The sequence below is a fragment of the Ornithodoros turicata genome, chromosome 1 (genome assembly GCF_037126465.1).
Source record: "Ornithodoros turicata isolate Travis chromosome 1, ASM3712646v1, whole genome shotgun sequence".
Taxonomy (NCBI): domain Eukaryota; kingdom Metazoa; phylum Arthropoda; class Arachnida; order Ixodida; family Argasidae; genus Ornithodoros; species Ornithodoros turicata.
Genome location: NC_088201.1, coordinates 64,333,050 through 64,347,005, shown reverse-complemented (window position 1 = coordinate 64,347,005; position 13,956 = coordinate 64,333,050). Strand labels below are relative to the sequence as shown.

Sequence of the window (13,956 nt, the reverse complement as noted above, 5' to 3'; positions counted from 1 at the left end):
CTAGTCTTGCCCCACGTAATGTCTCGTCTGGCCTCGAGCGTTGGGGCGAGATGAGACAATCTGCATTTTTGAATTTCTTGTGCTATATTTATTTTAGACCGGGTACGTCCATTCTGCATTTACAGGTCAGAAGCTCTAGACTCCTGAGAATGTGCCTACGGCTAGTTTTTTGAAAAACACGATAAATAAAAACTACATGCTCAAATTTCTGTCTCATCTTGCCCCACCTTCCCCTAATCGTTTCCTTTATGATCCACTGATAGGAACACTGATACGCTACTCAGACGTTTACCGTATGACTTAGTTATGTGGAATGTTGTCGCTCTCGTCAGTCATACTCATTAAAGACGACATCCACCAGCATTCATCCCAATGGGAGGAAGCGATTCTGACAGTCTACACCTATTCTGTCGTCGCCGGAAACGAGGCTAAAGAACGCACGGAGACCGGTAGTTTTAGAGTAACGCGACAAGGTCCATACTACCTTCAGGAACTGTCACGCAAAATAGTTCCTTTTGGAAGCATTTCCTGATAAAACTAGTTTGCAAGAACGCGCGCAGAGGAGACGCACTCTCCCAGATCACATATTCATATTTTTTCTCCTACCATCAACATCATCATCATCTCCCAGCTGCTTCTGGCGTGTTACGACGTCAGATCATCCAAGCGCCTTCATTGGAAATCGTCTGTGCCACAGCGGGGGGCAAGGCGACCGGTCGACTGCTGTGTCAGACGCGAGATGCGCGGCTTCAAATACAGCCGCCAAAAGGAAAAAAAAAAAAAAGAGGGGGGGGGGGGGGGGGCGTTCTACCTCACTATTGGGCAGAAGTCGTGACGTCACAGGATCACGCGCTCCACTTGTACTTTTTGTTCCAATGTATGTCCCAGGCCTTGTAATCCTGATTTCGACGCCTCCTGACATATTTTTTGAGCCCTTCATGCTTCTTTTATGTAAGCATGGTAAACGAACGCGACAGGAAACACGGACGGACAAAGACAGCGTTTCCGTGTCCATCTATGTTCCCCGTTGCGTTCGTTCACACTTTTGCGAGCTGTGGCGAGAGCCCGCCCGCAAGCATTTTTACGTGCGTTTGCGGCATAGCCACTTCATTTCAATAACGACAGTTAGGTTCCCGCCGTGCGTTTCACCAAACGCCCCCATGACTTTCTTTGCGCTGACAGAGTAGTTCTGCTCTTCCTGTCCTGTCATCAGTCATGGGCAGTATCGAAGATACATGTATCTTCGATACTATCTTTTGATGCATTTTGTGTATCGGTATTAGGTATCGCGTGTCAAAACAGAGTATCGGAGTATCGGTATCGAAAATACATTTTTAGTGTATCGTGTATTTTAACGATACTCGATACTAAAAAAAGACGCAAATATTGACGTAAACAACGAGATTTGGCCGAGGCAGACCAACAATTAGGGACGACACAAATATTGAGGCTGTTGTGAGACTTACGGTCGGCGGCACTCGCTCAGGCGGTAGTACAAGCCAGGCCACAGCGGCGTAGGCATGTCGACCATAAATTCGCTCGAAGCTTACGTCCGCGCGCGCGCTCCATCGTCAAGGTAGCCGGGAGAGGTGGCCCTGGGCCGTGCTCAGGGACGCGCGCGGCTTCTAGCTTGTTCCAGAAAAATCTCTTCCGTCTCTTTCTACGGCAGGCGCGCCGAAAACGCTCGGCGTCATCTATAGTGGCCTTACAGAGGACCAACCTCACGGCTTCTGGAACTGCGCTGCCCGATGTCCCCCTGCTCAGTGCGCAAGAGCACGTCCACTTCACTTAAAGTGTGAATTCCACGTCTGTATAGCCGCCGGCTTAGCTTGAGCACTGTAACCCGTTCTACAGCTCACAATTCACAACGGCCAACTAAGAAATGAAGTATCAGCTATGGCTGACGAACTCCGGTGTGCCATCTTGGATGGGAAATATTTTACTATCACATCGTCTGATGGAGATCTAATCATATTACCAGCCTTATTATATTGGGATTTCAGTGATGTATCGAAGTATCGACGATGCAGTATCGAGTACCTGTACCGAAAATCAATTTCGGTTCTGTATCTTGTATCGGAAATACAATTTTTTAGGGTATCGAGTATCGGTATCGAAGATAAGTACTTTTTTTCGGTATCGTGCCCAGCCCTGCCTGTCATCGTCCTGTCTTTTTTTCCGCATCATGTCTACGTTTAATCCAAACCAGCTCGCTCGCATCAGTGCTCGTTTCTTGGAAAGTAAGCGAGTTCATCCCGATCAATCTCAACCGTGGAATAATGCCTCGGATAAAAATCACCGGATTTCCTTTTCCAGTAGGCATAACCAAAGACTTTCAGTATTTTTAGCGCCATGCTTTCAGCTGTATCGGGGATCACGCGCCGATGTTTAGGTGGTGCCATGGGATACCTTACTTTTGAGCTCACGACCCCACCGGAACGAACCTAGAAAAGACCAGGGGAAAAGGAAGACGTCATTCAGAAAAACCTACAGCAGCTGCTATCCGAGCGTTGTAGTGTTCGTCGCTGTAGAGCCGCTTGTTGTCCAAAGTCTTCGTGAGAAGGGTGATCCCAGCTGCCATGTAAAGCGCACATGCCACGAGGTGGAACAGGATTTCCTGAAAAACAATGCGTGTATACAGTGTAATATTACGTAATACGAAGATGTAACGCACACATTTTTGGACATGTCGCATCACTTACGAAGGAGGTTCTTGCGAGAAGCGAGGACGAGGTAAAGGACCAGCAGGACGCGACGAGGAGTAAGAATGTACAGAGGAGACAACCAAATGCAGTCAGCAGGAAGTACATCTCATGTCCGGGCATGTGGAAATTGCTGTAGCCCTTGGAGCTGGTGTAGTGCAGCATTAGTCCCAGACATATTCCACCGAATACCTACGTGAATATGTATAGTGGTCAACATCGCTGGAAGAGTCCATACACTGCTATTTTTATAGTCTACGGTCAGATATATCCCACCCCACGCACGTTGCTCTGTTTCCTTAGAGAGGTCTGGTCGGCAAACTGGATCAAACATGCTTTGGCAGCTACCCTCTGTGGGACTTGGGAATCCGCAAGCACGTCTAACGCAGTAAAGACATACGCGGGGGAAGTGGACAATTAGTACGAAGCGAGTTTTTACTTCTCTTCCTTATTTTCTTTTTATTTATTTCCACTAACTGCGGCTAAGTGGTCTGGGGTAGCCAGTCTGACTCTGTCGTGACTTAAATCCCCCCCCTTTTTTTTTTGTTTCTGTCACATCACATCACACACTTCTTTTCCTTAGAAACCACGTTCAGAATCACAAACTTCAAGCAAACAGATGTTCTTAAAGACTCTGCGCACCAGCAGTGAACCCCTCGTATCATCGTCGCCCTGTCGCAATACAGTTACTATGACTGTCGCAAGATGGTTTTTGCCATCTACGCCCATTGCAAAATACAAGTTGCATAACTCAGGAAACCACTTTGAAACGACGCAAGGTCAGTTCCTTCCCCTGTTTGTATATCCGAAAGCGCGCTTCATGTGCACCTACGCGTTCAAATGCCCACAGTTTCGTTTCAAGGCTTTCTGTCGAAACATAATTAGGCAAACGCGGCTGCGTGAACCTGTGTTGGGTTACTGAACAAAACTTGCCTTCAGTTCATGGTACCATCACAGTGTTTTCTCTCGAGAGATATCATTACGGAATATTCTAGTGGAATAAAAACCAAGAAACTGCTCACGAGGCGGAAGTTCTGTCGCGCGTTATCTTCAGTTTTCGCACGGCGCCGGAATAACGGGAGTGGAGTACTGTGCCCACAGTAGACGACACAGTCTGCCCTGTCGTCTGCTACGGAATATCTTGTTGCTGAGCCGCAGGATCATTCCCCACTGTTAGAAGGGCACGAAAAGACGTGACGTTTAGCCCATCTTCCGCCGGAGTATTCTAGGGAATGGTGCACGTGCGAACACACGGTCATTGCACTGCTTGGAATTACAACCACTGAATGGAACTGCCAACCACAGGGGTGGCATCCAATGTATTGCTCCATAGATGAAAGCGTGATGAGCGAACACAATGCATTCTGGACAGGTCCTGGTCGCACGTCACAGCAAACGTCAAGGCACACGTCACCTTAAAGATGGCCGCACCCGTGATCGGCTGCAAAATCGTTTGTAAACAAAGCGCTTACTGTTTCTGTGCACAGTTTCGGGCGTTTTTCGACCTCGGTAATTATTTTCATCCGAAAATCTCGCATTAAACGCGCAGTTTTATATATGAGGCCTCGTACTGTTGACCACTTCCAAAGATGCGATGACTATACCCGGCATTATGGCACACTGAGTCGATGCGATTTACTTAAACTGAGGAGAAATAGGCTACCATGTCGCGGAAGAAGCACCTTACAGATAACGCTGGCAAACTACGTTCAACTCTTGGCTTTATGCCAACGGGAATATCTCGGCAAACGCTAGTATGGCATGTAAACAAAGTCACATGACTTCAAAATGGCGACGTGTGACCAGGACAAGATGGCAGATTTGCGAAAAGTCCCCGCTTGAGGGTAGTTACAAAAATGGCGGGTTTATATCACCCCTGTGCTGCCAACAGATTTGGGTCAGCCGATGGTAATGCTACTCTTCGACGTATACCAGATTGTGCTAAAAGCCGTGGACTGTCAGCGTCCTGAGTTCACGTCAGCAGTATTGAGCCGTCCAAGTCAGCGTGCTGAGACGCTCCTAATAGAGCAGGTTCCACAGACAGTCAGCCGTATTGAGGCCCCTAGATTTCATGACGCGCTTCGGTATGGTGAGATCATAATGGGATGACACTAGGCATTGTGAACTTCATATGTAGTAATAAGGTCTATTCACATGACGTCACCCAAGGAAACGCCACTGGCGCTGGTGGATTTGCCGCCATAATGCAGGTCCCGATCATCATGACCTTCACACACGTATTCACCGTTCATTTGGTGTCCCCAAGTTCTTGTACTGTGATTATTACGTGCACCATATCCCAGTAATTTCCGTGTTGTTGACGTTGATAGTCTTCTAAATAGCACATGACAGCGAACAAAAACAGAGACAGACAGTTTGACCTGATCATGGTGGCGGTCTCGCCTGTCTCGCCAAGGTACTCAGTGCCCTCTAGACGGGGTGATGTCAGTAAATAAACTATGCGTTCGAATACCTCGCGCCCGCGAAGCCGCCTGACTAGGCAGCTGAGTAGACCCCTTTGCTTGTCACTATTGGAACAGGCTTGCCTAGCCTAGTCTTGCTCACGCAAGAAATGCGTACGGCGCAAGCGCACCAGGACTAATGCGCTAAGTTTGTAGGACATCGTGCATAAACTGTCGCCTTCACAACTAAAAATGTGTTGCCACTTTACACGCAGTTTTAAAAAACACACCACTATGTGCAACTTTACATTTAAAGCCAGCAGAAACAGCGGGCACGCTGGTACCGTCAACGCGCGTCTCCATCCCGGCTGTCAGATGGTCAGGCGTATAACTAGACTGCATCGATGCGCACTAGGCGGTAGCCGACTGAATAGCGGACTTGGCGAGATTTGGAACGAGACTTAACATGACGGCACTTCCGGTTAAACCGCTAGGCAGTCGACTAAACGGGGTATTGGAACGCAGCCTATGTTGAAAGACCTATTTCATATTGAAGCAACTATTCCCTTTACAAAATTCTTTTGTGGGGAGGTTCTTGAAGTCTTCATTTTTCTTTCTTTTCTTTTCTTTTGGTACGATGACCTATACACATATCAATTCATGAGGGTTAGGTTTCCCAGGTGCCATGAGCATATTTCTACGCCTGATTCCTTTAATCGAACGAACATTCCTAAACAATGACGTCAACTCCCTAGCTTACTCTCAACCTTCGCACCAGTCACCGCCCCAGCATAGCTCACATCAAAACAATGGCTCCCATATCGTTACTGCTGCACGATTCGGTAATTAATGTTATTAACAATCTGTTCATTGCCATCTCTTCATTTCGATGAAACGATAACTTTCATGGAACCGCCGGCACGGGCGAACTTTTCACACGCGATGAAGCGAAGTCAATGCCTATGCCAACAATGACCTATACGCGCAAGACAATACACAGTCTCACACCTACAGTCTAAAGCGAATTCTCGTAACTCGTGCGTCAATGATGGCGAGCGTTTTGACCTCATTCCGAAAGCCTTGCGCTAATTCACATCCGAACACTAGTCGACGTCATGGAGAGTCAATTGTCAAAAAAAAAAAAAAAAAAAAGGAAGAAAGAAAAGGAAAAAAAAAAAAAAGAGCGAATTTACGATGATAGAATATCAGAGAAACTGTAAGAAGAGATGATGTGCAGAGTGTCCCTGTGGATGCGAGCGAGACTTGGAGGTTTTTATGACAGGGTTGCTAGCATGAGGCAACTGCAGTACCTCTGACTGGAGATCAAACGGTCCGACCTGTACGACATCGCCAAGTTGCTGACGAAGTTGCAGCTTTGAACGCGCAACTTGGATATCGGGAAGCAGACACCATGATTTCCGTGGCAGGCGCAATGTGTTCAGCTGATGCCGGTAAATAAGAGAATGTGGGTTCGCGTTCCAGTGCTGGTGTTCTTTCTGTCAACCGCCATTTTGTAAATGGATGTACGCAACAGGCCGTTGTGACGCTTAAGAGTTGTATCCGTCCTTGGTTGTTCCATTGGCCCCAGCTATACTACTATACGTTTCGTATTTACGAGTCCGCTTGACCCACATGCAAACATGTAGCAGGGGACATTTGTCTTTGCGCCAGTTGAAAATGTGTCATTCTGTGCATATCCCAACACAAGGTCAGGTGTGGTCGCTTTGTATAATTTAACTGTTGCTAGCCTTGTTCTGCAAAGGAAAACGAGTAGAAGTGTTTTTACACACTACATTTACGGAACTGTGAATACGTGTTTCCAGAGCGTACTTGACGATAATGCCAACGATTGCTTGGAAGCATATTACGTGTTCACAAAATGGCTGTCTGGCCTTCTGCGCAAATGACACTGCGGGTAATGCGAGTTGCACGATATTCTGGTGACTGATCTCGCGTTCCACAATGGAACACAGAGGGGGCAGCGAGGAAATGAGGCTCTCTTTCTTCGTGCGGTAACTTCAAGGAACGTACTAGTATAGTGCAGAAGAAAATGAAGAGCAAAAATGAAACCACACCACCGCGTCGTTACTATAATGTTCGAATGTGAGATAATCGGCTTTTCTTCTTGGCTGCGAGCCCAAAAACCTAGAAACTTACGGGTTGAAAGACGTTGACCAGTTTAAAAAAAGTTACAGTATGTGCATTCACGGACCGGGGATTTTCCCAGCACCCCCCCAGAAAGATCTCCCCTTAAAAATGCCTGCCAAAAGGAGCAAAAAAGCCCGGAAAGCCGGCATGGTACGTAAGTCACACCCTCCTTAAGCAATTCCAACACTCCACCTGAGATGAAAACCCTGCACAGATCTCCGTCCATACTGTTGGACAAAATGTGTGGAATTCATGCGAAGGACGTGTAATAGAGTTAGTTTGTCTTAAATACATAATATATGCCCTAACGTCCTAGATTGGCATATACTATACGAATAGAGACAACATGGTAAACAAGCCTGAGTGCCCATGCTCAGGCTTGTTTACCAGACTTCACCCACCAGCTAGCCTGCATTTACACCATTTTATCTGAACAGACCACAACCTCATTGCCCTATACATTAAGTGTTCTGGCTGCACCAGAGCTGCCAATATCATTTTTTGTTTTCTTCTCAATCTCTCACTCTCTCTATCTCTCTCATTCTACTATGTGACAATAATTCTTAATGACGAGGAATCACTCAACTTCGTATACACGATGTATTCACACAGACATTGACGATGCGTTCCTTTCTGAGGGGGCTTCATGCGAACCGTATAAATGTAAAACAAAACTGTCTTTCACGCCTTCCTCAGCAGAAGTCCGCGACATCCGACGATTTCCATGAGCGCGCTTAAAGGGGCCCTAAAGTGCAAAATTTTCTACGTTTTCCCTCTCCTTATCAAGAACCGCGACAATGCGGAGAAGCTTCCGATTGGCCATTTCAAACGATCTCGCTCGATGATTGGGCAAATCTTTTGAGAAGACCAATCAGAGCCTGCTCCGCATTAATGGTCTTCTTGAGAAGGAGAGGGAAAGGGTAAACTGCAAGTTTCTTCTCGTTCATAAATCATGAACGACGCACGAATGAGTCCCGCTCCTTTTGCGTTGATGTCAAAGTGACGCCATCTTTGATTCGGCGAGGAGAAATTGTTGCACTTGAGTGCCCCTTTAGAGCGACATCGCGTTTACTGCAATAATCGCCAGAATGTCAACTTATCCGCGAAGTAACATGAACGTTACATCAGAAGCGAATTTTGCATTACGTGCGACGCAGAAAAACATTCTCTCCTGTTGACGTCAGTCGCTTCTCAGATGAGTTGACATTCCGAAGATTACTGCTGGAAACGCGATATCACTTTAACTGCTCCCCTGTAAATCATCACACGTCGTGGACTTCTGCTGAGGAAATTACCAACACTGTCGCCATTATATATATATATATATACAGGGTGTCCACGCTAAGTGTGAACAGATCTTTTAAAATATATCAATCACTTTTTTCGAGATGAAATCAATTACAATATAGCATATGCTGAAGGGCACTCCCTAGAGGGGCATTAACAGACTCCTAAGGCAATGTCTTAATTAACTTTCAATAATTAACTTTTTAATTATAAAAGCTACGAAGTTGCTCCAATGAGAACATCTCATCTCTTCGGTCACCAGATACCAAAACAGTTTTCAGAACAAAAATCCGTTCGGTAGATCGTCCGCAAAAAATTCGTGAAGGAGCGCCATTTTTTTCTTTATTTGGTTTATTGCGCATCTTCAAAGAAGCGGCTTTCCTTTACCCCCAGTGTGAGAGAGTGAATGAGTGTGGACGTGTTTATTTCCTGGCACTGTACACGTGATAGGGCGCTCCTCATAAAGTTTTCCCCGGGGACGAAGCTCTTGTGAAAACTTTATGAGGAGCGCCCTATCACGTGTACACTTTTTTTTCTCTCCCATCTCTGTTCACTAGTATTAGTTCTGTTCTGTTCTGTTCACTAGTTCACTAGTAGTAGTTCCTAGTATTGTACCCCTCAGTCCGGTTGAAGACGACGCTGTCGTCGAAACGTTCACTCCTTTATGTAATGCCAATTTCCCCATAGTCTAGTTTTACGAGTTTTAAAATGTGATAAATTGTAGTCTCGTACCAATCCCTTAAAGCTTCCGAGTCCCTTAGTTACATTTTGCACATATATATATATATATATATGTATATATAAAGTTTGGTTTCATGTTATGGTTAGCATGTCTTCTTCCTTTTCTTTTCTTTTGCCCTTTTCCTCTTCTTTTCTTCTTCTCATTTTCTTTCCCTTTTTTTCGGAATAGCAAGTGACCACCGTCTTGCTGACCTTTCCTTTTTTTTTCATAATAAACATATCCCCCCCCCCTCAAAAAGGAATAAGGTCTAAAAATGCACGTTGTATATTTCCAATCTCTTCCGGTCACCTGCAGCTCTCTCGTGTAAGTGGTACGATCTGAAGTCTGAAAATCGCTAACGCCTGATGTGCGAAGCGGAGAGAGGGACGATCCAAAAGCCAGATGGTCCTCTTCCATCTCGTGCAGCACGAACCCGGTAATTGCGCATCCCACTCCGATTTACTCCTCGAGGAGGCTATATCACGTGGGGATCGCAGAAACAACCTGGGGATTACAGAAGAGGCCCCCTGAGATGGGTTCGCCTCGAAGAATTATGACCCGTACGAACACCTGGCCGTTGCACAAACGTTTATCGTACAAGCTCGCTCATATACGTAGTTGACAGGACGGTCTACGGATTTGTACGGACAAGGCAACATCTCATAAACTTGAGACGAAATTCGCTGTTTCGCGAAATTTTGTCAACGTGTGAAAGGTAACTTCGCACCCTTTAGTTTGTTTTCTGGCACGTCTGCAGCGGTTTCCAACATTACTTCTTTATCTTCGTTGTTTTCAGTTTATGTTCGTTTTTGAATATTCGGTCTGGAAGCATACCGTCGAAAGCTGCCTTCGTATCGAGACAGTGTGTCATTATTGCTTGCCTCCGAAAATTCCTCGAAAATACGTCGCACTATTATCCGTTGAAAACGCGCCGCAAAAATAAGACTTAATTAAAATTAAACGCGTAAATGGAGACCTCTCATTCGCACACACGTATTTTCTGCAATAATAATTCACTGGTTTCATTGTACTGTTTGGGACACGGTTGTCTGATATCGTCTGTCAGTAGTTCCGCAGCCCATATTTTCTTTGTTGGACTTGAAATTGTTGCGTCAATATTGTATTGGAAGATGGACCTTATGCTGCACGTGTTTATTACTCGAACGAAATAGTCTCGCAAAACCTGGGGGTTTCAAAGGGTGTAAACCACGGGGTGCTTATTTCACACAACCGTGTCCCCCAACAGTACATACCATCAGATCAATGTAATAAATTTTCTGATATATATAATGCAATGTAATAAATTCTTATATATATAATTCAATGCCACAAATTCACAAATTGAAGTGTCTAACCAAATTCCAAAAAACGGGCATAGCTTGAGTGAAACGGCGACTGTTTGTGCAAAGATACAATTCCTGTCCACTGATATGCGCCAGCTACGTTTAGGCTAGGGGAGGACGATACTTTTTCTGGAGGCATTGCGTGTATTATCACTCATGCGCCCGCTGGAAATAATACTCGTATGTTGTTTGTACAGTCTGGTACTTGAACGTAAATAACAAAGGACAGAACCCGAGTTGACCACTGGAGCCGATTCGAATTTACTTTATTGGGTTTGATGTGTAGTTAATCGAACTTACTGTGAAATCAATTTTAATAAATTATCGCTACGCTTCTACAGGTATCGTGTGCTTGGCGCGGTGCCAACCACGAAGCCTTTTACGATGAGAAGGAGGGGGGGGGGGGGGAGAGAGAAAGAAGCGTGCGGTCACGCCTGACGACGAGGGACCTCAGAAGCTGTTCCGTAAATAAACACTAACATGTCGACAGTTTTACGTCCGTGACGTGACTGGGCACTCCCGCCCGACAGCTGGCCATATAAACCATAATACGAACTAAGTACAGCGAACGGCTCGGCCCGCAAGGGGAATTGCTCAACATATCCGTTTATACACTTCGATATTTATAAATTTGCGTTATAGGATATAGAGGCATAAAACTCTTTTTGCTTATGAGGAATACATGCGAGTTTCGTATCCACCTCGACCGATTGTTGTCTCTAGCTGTCCGCGATGAAATCAGACTTCAGGTTTATAACGTGGGACATCTCATGACCATGATCTATACAATGAGGGCGATACGACTTTCGCCTTCTATTCCGCTTTTCGCCTCATGCCTCCCCTACACTTATGGCGGAAAATAAATTATTAGAATAATCAGAAAACTTGCCGAATCTACGCTGACGGAATTTTTATCTGTAATGTGTATGTATCCGGAACACCAGCGCTGATGTACTCTTCAACGAGTTCAGTTCAGTTGTGTGCTTCCTACAACGACAACAGGCCTACAGGATGGACGGTATAGTTCGCCTACCCTGCGTAGGCGTACATTCCACACAACTTCACACTAACTCACAGGTAGTGGGATATGATCACCGCAACCCAAGTGGCGAAACACCGCGTAACATCGTCATCACGTCTTTGTTGAATGGAATTGAAAAATAAATGAAAAATAAATTATAAACATGGATAATCATGTACTTGTTGCTGTTGTACGTATGTATGTATTGTGCCCTGTGAATAGCATACCAGCCGCCGACGCACAACACGGAATCTAATAGAAAAAAAAGTAAAAACGAGGCGATACACCATCGATCTTTTCCGATAGCTGCTTCTCATTGTCAATGCGGTGTAGATGAAAACGTCCCCGGCCAGGAAAAGTGCGAAACAGTACGAAAGAACGCAAATCTTGCTGCAGGACGAAGCAACATAAAACATATTACGATGTCAGTTCGTGCATGATAGTCCGCATGGCGTAGTACTATATACGCACGAAAGCCCTGCGCGTCTTCTTGTCTTGGGGGAGCCAAGGAACCGGTGAACGAAAACACATGACAGATCATTGCAGACCATTACGACGATGAACTTAGTACTGCGTGTTGGTGCTGACAGGCGTTACCATGCACATCGGATGTTTAGCGCCTGTAAACTTCATTTTTGCACGTTTTCAATCATTCCGCATTGACTGGAACGCGTTCATTCCAGGTACTACAAACAAGCAAATACAAAAACACATTCGCGAGTGTTGCGAATATCGCATATAGCACACACGCCTGCTAGGACTTTCTCGCTGAATGACAGCCGTTCAACGTGAAAGCTCAAGCAGGGACTTATCACTACCGTATCCTGTACATCCTGTACAGGTGGGAGGTTGGGGAAGCGCCAGCATCGCGCGAAACCTCAACTGTCAAAACCCACATTCATGTTACAGTCACCAGATGGGGCGCCGTCTACTTTAAATATCACAGTGCATGTCAGGTTACGGACACCATCGGTCATTAATGGGCCGGCGCCGCCCCCGCAGGGAGAAATTTTAATTTACTGGTCATTTTCACCTGATCAGCATTTTTCCAGAAACGAAACAAGTTGCTTACTGATCCACACAAACCTAACCTATTCGCTCATATAGCCAAAGATAACGTCCGCGCACCAGTTGCGTTGTGGTGGAGGTTCAGTCACCCGCGCCCCACAAGAGCCAAGCGCAACGCCACAAAATGCTCACCGTTTCGGTGACCCTCAAAAGTCCCGGAACGCTGCAGCAGTCATCATTTTTCGTGATGCGGATGGTGGTCCTCGTGTGAGACATGGTGGCGCCGAGTTCAAAAAGTCGAACGTTGTCAAAGCAGGCCGTCAAACAGCGTCAAAAACCGAAACGTGTGTGCGTGCGCGGGCCTCCGCCGAGGGACACCGAGAGTTCCTCCTCGCTTTCTCTTCTTGGTGGGCGCGCCTTTTAGGGAATGCGATGAAAGAGCAAAAGTGCGAGGAGAACCAAACCGAAATGAAAGAACGCACCAAAACAGCGGAGGGGGAAAGAGGGCACCAAAGCGGAACACGCAACCCCAAACGAGAAGGCTGGCCTTGGAAGAAAGTGCCGCTAGCTATAGCAGCGCCCTCATATCTGCCAGAGTGTGCGTGGACTCACAGGCTGACCCCGCCCACATCTCGGCGGTCCCGCTTGTTCATCATCCAGATAGAAAGCCCGATCCCCCCCCCAGGCAACAGTATTCCGGTATAGGACGAGCCTGGTGCTTTGATGTCAGTCCTATACTTAGTGCTGCAGCTTCGCCTCTACCGTGGAATCTTCTGTGGCATCAACAATTTTATAACCGCGTCACGCTACCGCTTTCAACCACATTGCTTGAACTTCCGTTGAGTCCACTATACGGTGGAAGTCACTTCGAACGAACTCTATGCGATTTCTGTTGTGACCGGGATAGTGAACCTTACGCTGGAACCGAATTGCGAATCGGTAAAAAACGCCATTTTTCGTGAGCCGGCACTGAACGTGACCGAATTTTTCTCTTCTAAACCTAACTGGAACTGATTGGAAAAATATGAGGTGGTGATATGTTCCCGAAACGGTTCAGATGGAATGTTTGTATGTAACGAGTCAATGCTGTTTCGACGTTATGCTTCCGCAAGTCTCAGACTCAGAAAAAGAAAGGAAAAAAGAAAACACAAAAAAAAAAAACAGCGCCTCATAAACGACTTCGGGGCCCTATTTGGACACTTTCGAAGCCTATGGAGCTCCCCGTGCATTTTCAAAATCGTGCAGTACGGCAATATTCTGGCAAGATTTCTAGCCACATTCGCTTCGTTTGATACACATGTCAGTTTTGTAATTCTCGGCGCAA

The 13,956-nt window shown here is 46.1% G+C and overlaps 1 protein-coding gene across 2 annotated transcripts in view; it reads right to left on the bottom strand.

The window, feature by feature from the left end:
• Positions 1-13,956, bottom strand: part of LOC135378326 (uncharacterized) — a 42,140-nt gene that overhangs the window by 8,643 nt on the left and 19,541 nt on the right. Inside the window, exons 1-3 of one of the 2 annotated variants that reach the window (XM_064611330.1) lie at positions 12,825-13,076; positions 2,703-2,894; positions 2,492-2,617 (exon numbers count right to left, since the gene is read on the bottom strand). In XM_064611330.1, coding sequence (XP_064467400.1) covers positions 2,492-2,617; positions 2,703-2,894; positions 12,825-12,908 — 402 coding nt within the window. In that variant the 5' untranslated portion in view covers positions 12,909-13,076. Of the gene's footprint in view, positions 1-2,491; positions 2,618-2,702; positions 2,895-12,824; positions 13,077-13,956 lie in introns of those variants that run through there. The other variant, XM_064611329.1, reaches the window with a different exon arrangement.